The 16212-nt window shown below is 45.5% G+C and overlaps 1 protein-coding gene across 1 annotated transcript; it reads left to right on the top strand.

Annotated features, from left to right (window-relative positions):
- The first annotated feature begins 1957 nt into the window (after positions 1 to 1957).
- On the top strand, positions 1958 to 14963 carry rab40b (RAB40B, member RAS oncogene family). Its single transcript, XM_085361126.1, has 6 exons — positions 1958 to 2229; positions 11040 to 11100; positions 12742 to 12802; positions 13484 to 13561; positions 13821 to 14043; positions 14578 to 14963. The coding sequence occupies exons 1-6, from the start codon at positions 2088 to 2090 to the stop codon at positions 14868 to 14870; spliced, it is 858 nt and encodes a 285-aa protein (XP_085217252.1). The 5' UTR covers positions 1958 to 2087; the 3' UTR covers positions 14871 to 14963.
- The last annotated feature ends 1249 nt before the right edge of the window (positions 14964 to 16212 follow it).

The raw sequence follows: 16212 nt of genomic DNA, 5'->3' as shown, positions 1-16212 counted from the left end.
AATTCGAAGCTTTAAAGTCTGACCTCAAACAGTCCTGACAGGTTGAAAGGATGTTTTCATATTTACATTTGTCACTAATTTAGAATAGAATAGAATAGAATAGAATAGCCTTTTATTGTCATTGTACAGAGTACAACGAAATTGGAGTGCCACTCCCTTGGTGCAAGTTTCAATAATAAATATAAATATAAAAGGACAAAAAAAACAATCGTAAGTACTCAAACAATAGTATGTACAATATATACAGGATAGCAGCATTAATATAATGACAGTATGAATAGCAGCATAATATAATGACAGTGACGGTATGGAATAGGTTCAATTGTTTTTGTGCTTATTTACTACGGTGATAGCTCTGGGAAAGAAGCTATCCCTGAATCTGTTTGTCCTGGTTTTATGTGACCTGTACCGTCGGCCTGACGGTAATAGTTCAAACAGTTGGTTGCTGGGGTGAGAGTGGTCCTTGATGATATTGCCAGCTCTGCTGAGGTACCGAGAGTTTGCAGTGACCTCCAGGCTGGGCAGAGAGCAGTCAGTGATCTTCTGGGCTGTGTTGATGACCCTCTGCAGTACTTTCCTGTCCGCAGCTGAGCACCCTGCATACCATGTTGTTGTGCCGTACGTTAGGATGCTCTCTATGGTGGCTCTGTAAAATGTCACCAGCAGCCTCTCCTCCAGGTTGTTCCTCCTGAGCACTCTCAGAAAGTGGAGACGCTGCTGGGCCTTTTTAACCACCGCCGTAGTATTTGCAGTCCAGGAGAGGTCGTCAGATATCTGCACGCCCAGAAACCTCATGGAGCGTACCCTCTCCACACAGTTCCCGTGGATGTAGAGTGAGGCCGGGTCTGCTCTGCCCTTCCTGAAGTCCAAGATAAGTTCTTTAGTTTTCGTGGTGTTCAGTTGGAGGTTGTTAACTGAACACCACTCAGTCAGTCTGTTGACCTCATCTCTGTAGTCCGACTCATCCCCCCTTGAGATGAGTCCAACCACTGTGGTGTCATCCGCGAACTTTATGATGGTGTTTGAGAGATGGGTAGGGGAGCAGTCGGATGTGTAGAGCGTAAACAGGAGGGGACTCAAAACACATCCTTGTGGAGACCCGGTGCTGAGTGTGATGGTGCTGGACCGGTGGGGGCCGAGTCTGACAGACTGTGGTCTATTTGTCAGGAAGTTAGGAATTTATATCTGCTGTTGCTGTTATTGTGCCTCGGCCTCTGGGAAACCAGAGCACAACACAAAAAAAGATAACTCCCCCACTCCCTACTCCCGGGAAGGACCAACCCTGCCACAGAGTTTGTGGTTTTACAGCAACCAAATATGTCATTCATCTTTGTCAGGGTGGGCACGGCCAAAACAGCCAAAAACATGTTGTTGAGGTGACTGCTGTTGTGAGTTGGTGCTGTATAAATAACATTGTCACGCTTTCAGTCAGTGATTGGTTACTCGAGTGTGAGCTGATGGAGGAAAACTTCTTCCTTCGACTGCATTAAGACATTTCCAACAGTCACTGCTTCACAAAACTCAGAGAGACGCAGATGGACATCATGAAATATCTCCTGCAAATATAACCTCAGTCTGCTCCGAGTGCTGCACTTGTTGATCTGAACATCAGCCTCATCAAACCCGGACTGCTGTCTGTCCGAAGGCTCATCTCTAGACTGCTCCTGTGTAAAGCATCTCTTCCGCCCAGCCGCTGTCATGCTTTTATTTTCTCAATCCAAACAGGAAATTGTTGCCTTTTCTATTTCTGTTCAGCTTGACGTCACTTAGTGAGCCAAACGCACAGCTTGTCCCGCTCGCTGATGGACGTCTCCAACGTCCAATCCTGACTCAAGGTTGCCCTAGCAACTCGAACGATTACCCAATCGAACCGAGATAAACACCCTCCCGTTGCTCCTCAGTCCGGGAGCAGACCTGGACCTGAACCTGCAGAGGATTTTTACTGTCGTGCGTAAAAGCGCGCCGATGGCACAGCTGGACGCGCTCCGAGCAGCTCCTGAACACGCTCCAGTCTGAGTGCGGGGGAAAGAGGTGTAAGCCTGCTCTCATCTCAGGATGGGACACCACAGCCGTCACCCGCCGCGAGCATGAGCCACAGAAGCAGCCCGGCGCGCGCCTACGACTTTCTGCTCAAGTTCCTGCTGGTGGGCGACAGCGACGTGGGGAAGGGCGAGATCCTGGCCAGCCTGCAGGACGGAGCCACCGAGTCCCCGTACGGCTACAACATGGGTGAGTGGGGGGAGTAGGGTCAGCTGTCCGGTGATCTCTGTGGAGGCTGCTGACACCGAGTCCTCCATCAGGAGTCTGACTTCATGTTCACTCAAACTTTAAGCGCCTCCATCAGAGCTCCAGTCCACAGCAGCCTCTCTGACATCAAAGCTTTATGAAAAGAAAAGAATTATGTTATTATTAGTTATTATTAGTCCTTATGAAAAGATTTTATTCTGAGTTGAAAAATGAAAGTTAGTGATTAAAGTTTACAAGAAAAAGCTGTTTTTGTGAAATAAGTTCACAAGTTTATTCTTAAAAATAAATAAATGTATTCACGTTTACTTTAATAAACAGCTGAGTGTATTTTATTATTGAAAGCATTTTAACTGGTTCACAAGTTTTACTCTTTCAAAATAAGAGCCATAGTTGTTAAGATATGCATTGTTCTCTGGTGAGCAGACACCATCCAACTAACTGATGGTTTGGATCCACTGCGTATAAAAACTGGACATAATCACTGTGATGTCACTCAACAGTGGTGATTGGCTGGTTTTAGAGCCTGCCCCCTGTGGACGTCAGAGGAACTGCAGTGAAGTGTTGCTTTGTTCTGGGAAGCATTAGAAGCTCCACACACCGTTTTAGTTTGTAATATTGAAGCCGTGTTGCCATGGTGTGTGTGTGTGTGTGTGTGTGTGTGTGTGTGTGTGTGTACACGTCTGTGTGTGTGTGTGTGTGTGTCTGTGTGCGTGTGTGTGTGTGTGTCTGTGTGTGTGTGTGTGTGTGTGTGTGTGTACGTCTGTGTGTGTGTGTGTGTGTGTGTGTGTGTGTGTACGTCTGTGTGTGTGTGTCTGTGTGTCTGTGTGTGTGTGTACGTCTGTGTGTGTGTGTGTGTGTGTGCGTGTGTGTGTGTGTCTGTGTCTGTGTGTCTGTGTACGTCTGTGTGTGTGTGTGTGTGTGTGTGTGTGTGTACGTCTGTGTGTGTGTGTCTGTGTGTCTGTGTGTGTGTGTGCGTGTGTGTGTGTGTCTGTGTGTCTGTGTGTGTGTGTGTACGTCTGTGTGTGTGTGTACGTCTGTGTGTGTGTGTGTGTGTGTGTACGTCTGTGTGTGTGTGTGTGTGTGTGTGTGTGTGTACGTCTGTGTGTGTGTGTGTGTGTACGTCTGTGTGTGTGTGTGTACGTCTGTGTGTGTGTGTGTGTGTGTCTGTGTGTGTGTGTACGTCTGTGTGTGTGTGTACGTCTGTGTGTGTGTGTGTGTGTGTACGTCTGTGTGTGTGTGTGTGCGTGTGTGTGTGTGTCTGTGTGTCTGTGTGTGTGTGTACGTCTGTGTGTGTGTGTACGTCTGTGTGTGTGTGTGTGTGTGTGTACGTCTGTGTGTGTGTGTGTGTGTGTGTGTGTGTGTGTGTCTGTGTCTGTGTGCGTGTGTGTGTGTGTGTCTGTGTGTGTGTGTGTGTGTGTGTCTGTGTGTCTGTGTGTGTGTGTACGTCTGTGTGTGTCTGTGTGTGGCGCTGGCAGGCAGCTGCTCATGACTCATGCTCGGCCTGCAGGAGGGTGACAGGAGTTGAAGCTCTCCAAGTTCACGTGCTGACACACGATGTAACACACTGTGCTCACGAGTCACATGACCACATGCTCAACCTGCTGTCATAAAAACTGATTTCATATTTAAATATGTAACATCCTGCACACGGCTGTCATCTCTCTGCAGAAAAGTCCAAACTGAGCTTTTAGGACAGTTTCATAGATGATCTGAGCTCCACCGTGGTCAGACGTGACGTGCAGCAGCAGCAGGTGATGTTACTCACCTGTTTACAGCAGACGTGTTTTCATGTTTTATACTTGGACAGAAAACGATTTACCAGCAGAGAACAGTCTGCTGGCTCAGGAGATGAGTCCTCACACGCCAAAAAATCTCCCCTGCACATAAAAAGGTCTGCTGACATCACCAGCCACAGCCTGCAGTGAGGAGGTCAAAGGTCACAGATGACAGGCCAGTGCCATGCTTTGTGGATGCAGAAAAACACCCACATGGTCTCTGAATCATCCTGGAGGAAGGAAGGCTGTACTCTCATGTCTAATTCTGAAGTGAAAGAAGTAAATTCAAAAAATAGAAAATGTATAAAAATCTGTAGTAAGTTTTATCCAATTATCCTGTTTTTAAAATATTCCACACAGCTACGCCATCAGTAATATTTGTGTCTCCTAACAGTGAAATGACATCTATCTGCTGTCCCAGTGACAATAATCAGCTCAGCCTATGTTCATTAATCACTATGAGACCAAAGCTCAGATCTAAACACTCAGTTTACACCAGTTTTTTATGGTGTTGGCTTTGTATGATGTCATAGGGAGGTTATATCCTTATATGGTCAATCTCAGGCACAGAAGCCCCGCCCACTTGCTATTTAAACCTTCTGTTGTGAGGGGCAGCCAGCTGTCTCCGTATGAGATGAAGGATTATTCTGAACTATTCTGAAGCAAAGAATTACAATATGGAGCAAAATCATTACTCAAAAAAGTAATCCATTACACATTACTCATTACTTTGCTTAAAAGTGATGTGCTGCGTTACTTAATTACGCTGAAGAAAGGTTTTTTTCCATTGCTTTCTCATTACTCCGTAAATTGTCCTGAAACACAGTCCTCATGAGGACACAGGTACGCTCTTTCTTTTATTGTTCAGGGATGAACAAAAAGCAAAGATGGAAACCAGCACAAAGACACTTTGGAGTGGTCACCACGGTGATTCTGAACTGGTAGGAACAGGCTGCAGGCTGACTGCTCATCAGTTTGTTACCCGTTGATGTTCAGGCTCTGGCTGCTGGGCCGGGGTCTGCATACACCCAGCTTTACCATCAGTCTGGGTTCTTGGCTAGCTAAGTGTTAGCATGCTACCTGTGCAGATGTTAGCACTATAATGCAGCTGCCTCTGTACTGGGCGCAGTTTGCACCATACTGTTGGGCCCTTGTCCTTTCATGCAGTAAATTGGTTTTGAACACACATCCTGGGTTCTGAGAAACTGTGGAAACTGTAGGATAAAGTGTTCATTGATACAGTAACAGGAAAACTAGAGGTCTGTGGTTTTCTGGAGGAACTACGTTGGACATGTTGATCTGAATGTTTGATGAACCTCAGCTGTGACACTGCTGATGAACAGAAATCAGTTTTTGTTTAGTAATTTTTTGTCTTTGGTCTCTCAGACGTGATGACCGTTGGGTGAATTAATCAGTAGCAGCGACATCAGCAGAGGCCTCGAGTCGTGCCGTTTCTGGGTTTTCCTTGGTGTGAGGACGGTTTCAGGCTGATGGAAAACCGCAGGCTTCTGCTGTTTCTGGGTCATCTCCTCTAACGGGAGGCATGACGGCACACAGACATAGCTGTGGTGAAACTGTGGGACGATTTCTGGCTCTCAGGTCCAGGAGGGGGCTTTGCTCTCCTGCCGAGTCCAGAGAAGAGCTGGCTGCAGTGCAAAGCTGAGCCAGACCACATGGGGAAGCCTTGATTAGCATTGACGCGAGCTCGGAAAAATGCACACAAACAGCTTGCTAGTTTATTCTCTGTGCTTTTATGAGCCGTTGATAATTACTCCCAAATGAGACACGCGAAGACGGGCCAAGCGCTTGTTTACGGTCTGAACGCCACGATCGGCTCTTTTATAACATCCTTCTGAGTGTTGTGTAACTCCACAAAAACACTCCACTCTCCCATCTACTCCAAATGTGCACTGTGAGAGTGTTTGTGTGGTTGTGGTGGTGCTGCTGCGAGCTGCTCGGTGGGGGTATAATGATGCTGCTGGTGCTGCCAGGAGAGGCTGACTCATTCCTCCAGTGTGAACCGGCTCTTACAGATAGGCCGACCTTCACTATGCATGAAGAATACTGTTAGAGGTGATGTGTTTGTTTGGGTTTGAACTGATTGTGAGGACTTCTTTACAGATGGCACACAAAGATGTAAGTGGTCATATTTCTGTTTGAAACAAAACGCAGCAGCACGGCAGAACCTCTGACATCATTAACCATCTGTGAGTCCAAATCTCCCCTCAGTTCCCAAACAGAGTTACTAACAGTCTGATAAAATGATCCGTGTGGCTGCTCGCCCAGGTGTTACAAGAAAACTTAAAGAGGGGTAATCTGTACCATAATACTGCCTGTTTTATTATTCAGACTCAATTATAACACAGAGCTAACACAAGAAGGGCCAACATCAGGCTGTGAAGTAGGGCTGGATATCGTCACTGATTTCTAGAATCGATTCGATTCCAATTCACAAAGTCCCGAATCGATTCGATTCGAATCTGGGAAATTTTGCCTCAGACAGTCAGCAATATTATAATTCAGATCAGTACATTTACATATTTTTGTATCTATAAAAAGGAAGCTGACACTTTTGAGACTTTATCAAAGGTGTGAGCATCACAGCGAGGCCTTTGTGTCAAAGTAACTGAGGATAAAACAGAAAAACATGAAGTTGATTTTCCTGTTCTGGATTTTATAAAAATATTCTGCAGTACATCAAAAACGAAAGAAAACCATTAATCAACATATGAACATCACCTCTGACGTAACAGCGGTTTTATTACAGACACAGCGTTTTGCATTTTGTATAATTTTAAAAAGTTTAAATTTGTTCAGTATTGAACGGCAGAAATTAGGTTTTCTTTTCGGAAGTAAGTAAAAGGAAAAAAACAGCGGCTGACAGGCTGTAAACAACAGTAGACTTGTGCGTAACAAGCAAGCGAATAATGCAGAAAACAGAGAGAGAGAGAGAGAGAGAGCTGTGCATGAAGTGTGATTTTATCCTGGTGGAAGCAAAGCAGCAAAAGTCAGAGTGAATTCATGTTTGTGTGAAGCGTAGTTTGGATCTTCTTTTGCTGCTGGTTCGGTCAATATTGTTTGGAGAGAGATAAAACCTGCAGCTTTAGAATCAGCGCAAAAAGGGCGTGAACACAAAGCTCGACCCGCCGACACATCAGAATCAGCGAGCTGTCGCTTTCAGCCCCGACCGTGTCCGTGCCGTCGGTGAGAAAGTCACATCTCACTGATTCTGATGCGTCGGCGCTTTGTGTTCACGTCTTTGTGCAGAAGCCGTGTTCCTGCTCTCATTTACTGTTTTAGCTGTTTGGTAGTTGTTGAAATTTTGTGAGGTTTAACCTGAGATTCTGGCGTTTCGGGCAAAATAAATTTATATTAAAAAATCGATTCAGGATTTTAATGAATCGATATCACGTTATCCAAGCCAGGATCGATTTTAATCGATGAATCGATCATCAAAACCCACCCCTACTGTGAAGCTAACACAATGCTAATGTGGCTAAGTTATCAATTCTTAGTTAATGGGACACAAAGCTATCAGATAGCGTGCTAATGTGACATTAGCTTAGATAAGGTAAACCTTAAATAGGCTAACAGCAGTAAATGAAGCTAGAGCAACATAAAAAGATGATTTTCTCGACTAACGTCAGCTAACGTATCGTAGTGTTAGCGTGGCTAATATCTGAGAGCAGGACATGAAGCTAATGTAAGATAAGAAGCTGCTTATTATTTTTGTGCACTACAAGGCTGTTTTAACTGTAGTGTGGCTAAGCTACAAACAACCGCTAATCAGAGTTTTGCAGTTTTATATTTTTAAATTTAATTTTATTTCTAATCCAGTTTATTTGTTATTGTTGGAAACTGTTTACTGTTAGTTTGCTTTGTTTGATTTCAATGTTTGTTTTATTCTTCTTATTTATTTGTTTATACAATAAAAACACAGAACTTTGTGAAATCAGTTGACTCACACTCTTGTAGACAAGTCTCAGTAACGCCTCCTGTACTTAGGAGTTATTGTGTCACACTGAAAGAACAAAGATGAATCAATTTGTGCAGATTTGAATAAAGGAATCTTGTTTCGTGCACTCGGGCCTGCTGGTGTTTAAACTGAATCATGGAGCTCTTATTGTCACCCTGCAGCAGCTACGTTTCCCAGCGCTCTGCTGTTTAGACATCTGTCAGCAGACCTTTCTGTTTTAGCCTGTTATGTAACTCCACTTTCCCTTCATGCATCATGCACACCAGAGTGTGTGTGTGCAATAACTTGGACACAGCGTGTGTCGGTGGGGCTTACGTCTCCCAGAATAACTCCTACGTTATATCACGTCTTGTTCTCTCAGGATATTCTCCCGCAGATATTTTCATATACGTGTTCGATACGAGGAGCTGGCTTTCACTGTTTGTTCTTTGCTAATAGCACATTATTAATTTATAGTCAGTTATCAGGGAGCCCTCTGTCTGTTCGTTGAGCAGTTGAATTCTTAGAATTATTAACTCATCTTTGGACATTTCTGTGCAGGGATTGGCTGGGATTCAACCTGCATGGACACAGGAATCAGTATTCATAATTTAGTATTGTCTGTTTTTGCTTTTATGCTTTTACTAGTCAAAACTAGTAAATGAATAAAAAAATGACTTAAGATTCAAATCTTAACAAGTACACGTGAAATGTAAAGCTCATTTTGTTTTAGTCAGAGCAGTTTCGTTTCAGTGCTGGTAGACGCCGTGCAATCAGCCTCTGCTGAAGCTGCTCTAAGAGCTCGCTCCACATCTTTGTGCGTGTAGCTGTCACTACGAGGAAGCAGTTGTGGTCTACATGTGGGTGTAGGTGAAGCTGCTGCCCCACAAAAGAGGCAAAAATGGTCAAAGTTAATCCTGTTGTCAGTGTTGGGTCAGAGAGACGGAGTCATATCACACCAGTCGTTTGTGTCATTAATAGTTAAGCACATATACTGTAAACTGTGTCAAAGTGACACTGGAACCATCTTAGGTCATTGATGGAGGACCACAGAAGGCCGTCCCACTAGCATCAGCACTCTATCATAGTAGTACTGGGCTTAGGGCAGCATCATCCCCCGGAATCTCCTATTTCCTGCCATAGCTGGACTGGCCATCAGGCATACAGGCATTTGCCTGTGGGCCATGGTGATTTTTGATTTTGATTTTTGTAACGGTATAAACAATGAGAGGTGGTGGATTGGCCAGATGCTGGCAGATGTGTAAAAACAACTCAGTTGTTTGCTGGTGGCTGTGGCGGAGCTTCCACAGAGGCCAGCAGGTGGATGAGGGGAAGGGGAGGCAGGAGGAGCAGAGCCCCGAGGCGGTGAACTGAACTCCAGGTAAGAAGTTATGAGCTGCAGTCTATCTGGGTCAGATATGAACCAAGTTTAGTTTATTTTTGTTGTGCTGACTTTTTACAGTCAGTTACAATAACTCGTACTGCTACTAGCTAGCATGACGGAGTTTCTATACAGCTGGGTGGTGCTATGATGTTACTGATAGTGAACTTTATTTTATTCATAAGGTTAGTTAGTAACTGCCAACCGTGCCTCTTCTCCTCTCATCCTCTCCCCTCTCTCTCCTGTTGCTACTTCAATCATGAAACTGATCAATGATCAGCTGATCGGCTTTTCTCTCTTGTTTGTTTATCGCCCACTTTGCGCCAGAAAGAAGAAACCAGCTGATGTCGCGCTAAACAACAGCAGCACGTTTAAGCTTGATCAGCTGTTGTTAGAATTTATTTAATATTAGTTTCTAGTATCAGCTGAATTGAAGGGAAGTTATGAACTGTTTCTGAGAGACAAATAACACCAGGATCCTTTTCTAAGTATCTGACAGCTGGTAACTGTGCAGGGGCGGGTCTAGCAAAGCTTTGCCACGGGGGCAGGTAGGGCATTAACAGGGAGAGGGGGGCACAAAGACATACTTTCTTATTCTCATTTAAAATGTTTCGCTTTTAATAAATAATTATCTGAATCTTACAACCAAAGTTTTTAGTATGATGTAAAATGTATAGGAATCATGCATATACCAACAAGACTGTACATCACTGTCACAACAGTGTTTTCATTCAAAGGCTTTATGGTTTTTCCTATAATACCTGGTGGGCCGGTCCGATTTTTTTGTCCCAGTCCAGCCCTGCTTCCTGCACCCAGCAGCTTTCCCGTGACATACGTGACGGTGAGCGTGTGCCGCGTGTGTCGACGCGTCAAAGTGCGCTGTGGTTATTTTCAGGAAGCTAATAATAATTACAGTTACAGAAGAGACGAGCTGCTTTCTGCTTTTGTCCCCTGTGAGAGTCGCCTGATATTAGCGGCTAACCAGTAACAAGCTGGAGAGAAACCACACACCTGCACAGGACGCTCTGAATACCCAGCATCACACCTGGATTTGGGCAGCTGCAGGGCTCTGGTGAAAGTGTTCATGAATATATGAGGGTTTCACGAATAACCCTTTAATTAAATGTAGTTACTAACTAAAGCTGAGCAAGTCCTTATTCAGAGCAAACTGTTTTTACAGCCTAAACTGAACAACGTGGTTTAGCAACATAAAGCCATGGACGTGAACTCCTCATGAACCGCTGTATCTGCTCAGACCTGCTGCAGTGCTTTGCATGATTGACGATTCCTTCTAATACTGTGCCTTTGTTTGTTCTGATTGGCTGGCCCTCACAAATTCATTCATCACAGTCAAAGTCATTCTTTTCTGATTTGATGTTATTTGTGATCAGTAGAGGTTTTTGATACAGGCAACACAGGCGGTTGCCCGGGGCGGCATCACGGGCATCTGCGGAAAAAAAAAAAAAATTGCTCGTACTCATGCTGCTGCGACGTCATGCCAGCGTATATTGGGGATGGCATAGGCACTGATCGGTTTTCTGATGCCCATTTGCTGGGCCCAGGGCGCCAAACAGGCTCGGACCGCCACTGTTTGTGATGCATGTTTGAGATGTTTGGCACGTTGGATCTAAAACTGCTGCTCGTTGGTTTGATCTGAATCTTTCCTTCTGCTGTTTTTCAGGAATCGACTACAAGACGACCACCATCCTCCTGGACGGGAGAAGAGTGAAGCTGCAGCTCTGGTACGAACACGCCGTCGTTCACACGGCTGCCTACGTCTCATGTTATCAGTCTGTGTGGAAAGAAAGCAGAGGACAACCAAAATATACAGGAGGCATGTGAGGCCCGTTTACCCAATAAAAAGCTTTTTCAGGTACTGAGCTTCATCCAGCTTCAGCCTGACGGGTGTTAAAGGCTCGCTTCACTCAGTGAAAATATTCCTTCAGTTTTAGTTTGACGTTTCAGTTTTATGTCCAAAGAAACTGAGAGGAATGCAGCTGACAGCACAGCCTGAGCGGTGTGTGGTGGATAAAAGTGGAAAGAAAATAACTTATGATGATTAAAAGCCTTAATGTGACACTGACAGCAGGTCTGATTCAAAACCTCCTTTGATGCTGCAGCTGACAGGATGTCGTCATCAGAGGGCGAACACCGTAAAAGCGTAACCACACAAGATGCGTGTGACCCGCCCTGCTGGACACGTCACACAAACTAACCTGGAAGTGACCAGGACTTTTATTTTGAAGGACCAGTCCAGGATGATGATGCCATCATAAGAGCATCTGCAGCACTGATGCTTTTACTTTGGCATAAAAGATGTCATTGGATGAAATCAGCGGAGCTGTACTCGAGTAAATCTACTCAGTTTGTTTCTGTGATGACGGTTTGCTGCTCTGCACAAACTCGCTCGTGTTTGTAGAAACGTGTTTCAGCCGAGGCGCCGTCACATGTTCAGTCTGCCGCTTTGATGTTTAAGAGGACGCGACGCTGTGTGTGTGTGTGTGATGATCCTGTCTGGATCTGCCGCTCTGACTTTGATAACTGGCGGCCATCTTTTCCCCGCCCGCGTGCTCATGAGCCAAGCAAACCCCTGCTGTGGTGCTCAGACACACTCGCGTTTCTTACTGTGGACAGGAACAACAAACCCACAGAGCGCGCTACGCTTGCAGGAGGAGGCGGAGACAAGCATCTGTGCACATGTTCATCACCACAGTCAGGACGCTGCTGTGCAAAAGTCTTGAGCCACCTTTCATGTCTTAAATCTTGTAGGAAAATGTGAAGCAGGTGCACAATTAAAACAGCCTCAGCTGAAATCAGCAGTAAATACGACTGTGTGCTTAAAAAAGCAGGTTTTTAACAGGAGTTTGAGACACTGGGCAGCTTCGAGTCTCTGAATCCAGTCAAACACAACAACAGAAAGAAACCACGACTCTACCTGAACTGAAGGAAGCACTGACCTTTCACAATAAGAGTGAGGGGAGAACCCAGCCCACCATGTCTGTGCACACTTCCTCCAGAGCCTCGGGAACACTTCAATCCTAATCTGTCCACGACTTCATGACAGAACCCTTAAAACCAGGACGCACACTGTCACCGGTCTGAGAGGGTCGAGACCAAAGTCCACACCACTGGCTCTGTGCTCGGCTTCCTGTGTTTGGACCTTTTTCACGTTCAGGCAGCTGAAGTCGGCCCCGTGAGACGGCTCTCCAAAGTAAAGCTGGGAGTTTGTTTTTTCTTTCCCATTAAGGCTGGACAACGGGAGAGCTCATCCCAGTCTGACCTTCAGCTTCACAGTCATTAGTTAAGACTCTGAGTAATGTTTGTTTGGAGGCGTGAGCGTCGCCACGGTGACCTTTAACTTCTCCTGGTCTGTGTTGTTTCAGGGACACGTCGGGGCAGGGCCGGTTCTGCACCATATTCCGATCCTATTCCAGAGGAGCACAGGTGAGCACCGAGTGCACTGCTGCAGACAAACACAGGGGGGCGCTCACTGAACCTGGGGGTGAGTTCTCCATTCTCCTAATGACCTTTGACCTTCACTGAATGTAAACGAACCCCTGGGCTGCTGTAAAGCAGTAACGGTTCTATCATCAGAATGATCAACATGAGTTCATCTTATTTTCCGAACAAATAACATTTTTAGTTTTAAACTGGTTTTTAGTTTCAAACGTGCTCTGAAGCACCGTGTTAGACACGCTTTGGGGGTTTCGAGGCTGAAGATGCTGATGCTGACCAGCTGTGAGTGCTGCTCCCTGATTGGACATGGAGCCATGTGACTCTGGCAGCAGGCGGTGGCAGGAAGTGTGAGAAAACACGTTTCCCTGAATGAAGCTGTTCTGTTGTAGTCGCTCATCAGGGCTATTAGAGGACATGTAACCATGGAAACGGTGTCACTGTTGCCACGGCAAGGCTAAAAGTTGATCTTGAATCTGTAGTTTCAGTCACGGCGAGCAGGTAACGGCCCGCTGGCCCGAGAGCAGGGCGCTCACACCTGTCAGTCAAAGAGGCCACGCCCCCAGCGATGCAGCCTTTAAGCGTTCATTTAAACAGGTGATGTAATGACGGTGAGATTATCTGTAGAGGCTGTAAACACGCTGATGAGAGTGTGAGTTTGTTTGTTTTCAGGGGGTCATCCTGGTGTATGACATCACCAACCGCTGGTCGTTTGACGGCATCGACAGGTGGATCAAAGAGATCGACGAGGTGAGCCATCGATCGTGTGTGTGTGCAGTCAGCTCTCTCTCCATCGCTCTCCTGTTATCTAACAGCTGACCGGTGATGTCACAAACTCTGACTGAGTCAAAACGGCGCCCACGCCTGCTGAGGCAGTGCCTCTTTAGGTTGCTGTACTTCAAACGTTTCCCTTAACTTTAAGCTGCCTCCCCCCACCTGACACACCTGTAACACTGAGTGTGCTTAAAGACCCACATCCCCCTTTCCTTTCTGTTCCCCGTTTACCCAGCATGCCCCAGGAGTTCCTAAGATCCTCGTTGGCAACCGTCTGCACCTGGCCTACAAGCGTCAAGTGACCACGGAGCAGGCGCAGGTGTACGCCGAGAAACTGGGCGTCACCTTTTTCGAGGTCAGCCCGCTATGCAACTTCAATATCACCGAGTCGTTCACGGAGCTCGCCCGAATCGTGCTGATGAGACACGGCATGGAGCGCCTGTGGAGGCCCAGTAAAGGTGTGCCATTAGCTCCGCCCCCTGCAGGTCTGTGATGCAGCTTTAAAATGGGACGTTCAGCTCTGCGCTGCCCTCTGCTGGAGGCTCCGCCTCACTGAGGATAAAATCAGACGTCATTCACAAAAACATCGTTCTGCTTTCACTCTTTCCTGAAAAAACACTTTTTATTCCTGAAATATTCCAACTTTATTTTTATTTGTCACTTTATTAATACAACATTTTCACTTTGTTGCTGAAATATGTTTTTCATAATCTTATTCATTTATTGCTAAATTAATGTTCTTGGAATATTTTACAACTTTATTCCTAAATTTTTATGACTTTAGTCCTAAAATATTAGGAAATGTATCCAAACATATGTTATTGTACAAATACATGATTCCATATTCAATATTTCAATTTGTTTCCTAAAGTTTTATAACTTTATTGATAAAGTGTTTTTTCATGAAATACAATAAATTTATAATGATTCCCTGTTTTGATTGGTTCTTCTCTGTGAGCGCTGTAATCTGATTGGTTCTCTGTGTGTGTCAGTGCTCAGTCTGCAGGACCTCTGCTGTCGCTCCATCGTTTCCTGCACGCCGGTCCACCTGGTCGACAAGTTGCCCCTCCCACTGGCTCTGAAGTCTCACCTGAAGTCCTTCTCTATGGCCAACGGCCTCAACGCTCGCATGATGCACGGACGCTCCTATTCCGTCACCGCCAGCGCCCACTACGGCGCCACCAAGAGGACTGGGGGGGCGCTGCTGAAAAAGCCCAAACTGATCCGGGCGCCGCCCCTCAGCCCGTCGACTCAGAGTTGCAGAAACAGCTGTAAAATCTCCTAACGACAGTTAAGGCACCGCCTGCTCGAACATTTGAAGATGGCGGTTAGAAATGAAGAATTCCTCACCAGGACCTGAACCGAGCTTCAGACTTCCTGTTGGTGACGTTTGCTTTGCCACCTGTGAGCTGCAGGCGTCCAGTCATAGGTGAGGTGACATCACATGGTTGGAAAACGACAGTGTCAGGAAAAATCCTCGGAGCACGTCAGCCCCAAGTCTGAAAGTGTGACGTAAAGCTGCTCGATGCTCAGAAAACGCGCGTTCTCAGCAGCCAATCAGAGCTGCAGACGCTGATTTATTCTTCTGGCTTTCTTCTGGTTTTTGTTACTTTGGTACTTTTTTTACTTTTGAAAGAGACTTTTTTTTTTTTTATTTACAGATTTTATAATAAAAAAAAACTTCCAGTCAGATTTGTAAGATTCAGATTTCCTTCTTGAATCGTTCAGATGTGGTTTTTTGCCCGGACTCTTCTTCGTTATGTGATTTGATCTGCAGGTGTGACAGTTTTCCACTCTGGGACTTTATTCTTGGAATTCTTCGGAGCCTCTGGCTGTGTCCCAATTCAGGGTCTGCACGCTTGAAGTACGCATTTTAAGTGCGGTTACGTCACCGCCACGCGACGACGGCTGTCCCAATTCGAAGTGTACTTCAAATGCATACTTCAAATGCGCCGTCGATTTCCCCAAATATCAAGCGTGGTCCGGTGCACGCTTCGTGGTCCCATATATCCCACAATTCATAGCGCGGCGGTGGGTGTGGATAATTTTGCCGCAAAATACGGCAGAAGGGAGCAGCCGAAGAGGGTTTTTTTTTTCCCAAACTTTATTGAAATTATAAAGCGAACAGTCATTCCAGTTCAGTTTGTACAGTAGACATACAAGGCAAATAAGAGTAACAATATACAGCACAATGAAATAAGAAGGATAAATAAATAAAGGAAAAAAGAAACAAAAGGGGAGAATGTGACAGACTTCATAACTTTGTACTTGAAAGTTGTGACAGCTCATTCGTTAAACATTTCTGAATGAATTTCAATCAATGATAAACCTTTTTTATTGGAAGTTAATTTAAGAGAGTTTAAGTAATATTCAATTTCAATCAAAAACAAATTAAATGATGGGCTTGAGTTTTGAAATTGACATTTATGTATGTGGAAGTTCCTTAATAAGATGGAGCGGCCGAAGAGTGAACTGTCAAAAGTACTGAACGCAACCCATAACGGCAATGCTCAGTGGCTAGAGGATCTGAGGGCTGACCACAGCGACCTCCCTGAACAGGGTCCAGTAACCATCACAGTGGCAGATATCCAAGAAAGGGTCTCCAGTATGAAGCGTTGGACAGCACC

Source organism: Diplotaxodon limnothrissa, linkage group LG8 (genome assembly GCF_057381915.1).
Source record: "Diplotaxodon limnothrissa isolate DT_005_m linkage group LG8, D_limnothrissa_male_GT1.1, whole genome shotgun sequence".
NCBI lineage: Eukaryota > Metazoa > Chordata > Actinopteri > Cichliformes > Cichlidae > Diplotaxodon > Diplotaxodon limnothrissa.
The sequence above is the reverse complement of the archived record's forward strand: the minus strand, read 5'-3'. Positions and strand labels throughout refer to the sequence as shown.

Excerpts from the sequence above, each read along its gene's own strand:
- rab40b (XM_085361126.1), top strand. The coding sequence starts at position 2,088 with ATGAGCCACAGAAGCAGCCCGGCGCGCGCCTACGACTTTCTGCTCAAG. Across the intron at positions 2,230-11,039 it reads CCCGTACGGCTACAACATGG|GAATCGACTACAAGACGACC; the intron begins GTGAGTGGGGGG and ends GCTGTTTTTCAG. Across the intron at positions 13,562-13,820 it reads GGATCAAAGAGATCGACGAG|CATGCCCCAGGAGTTCCTAA; the intron begins GTGAGCCATCGA and ends CCGTTTACCCAG.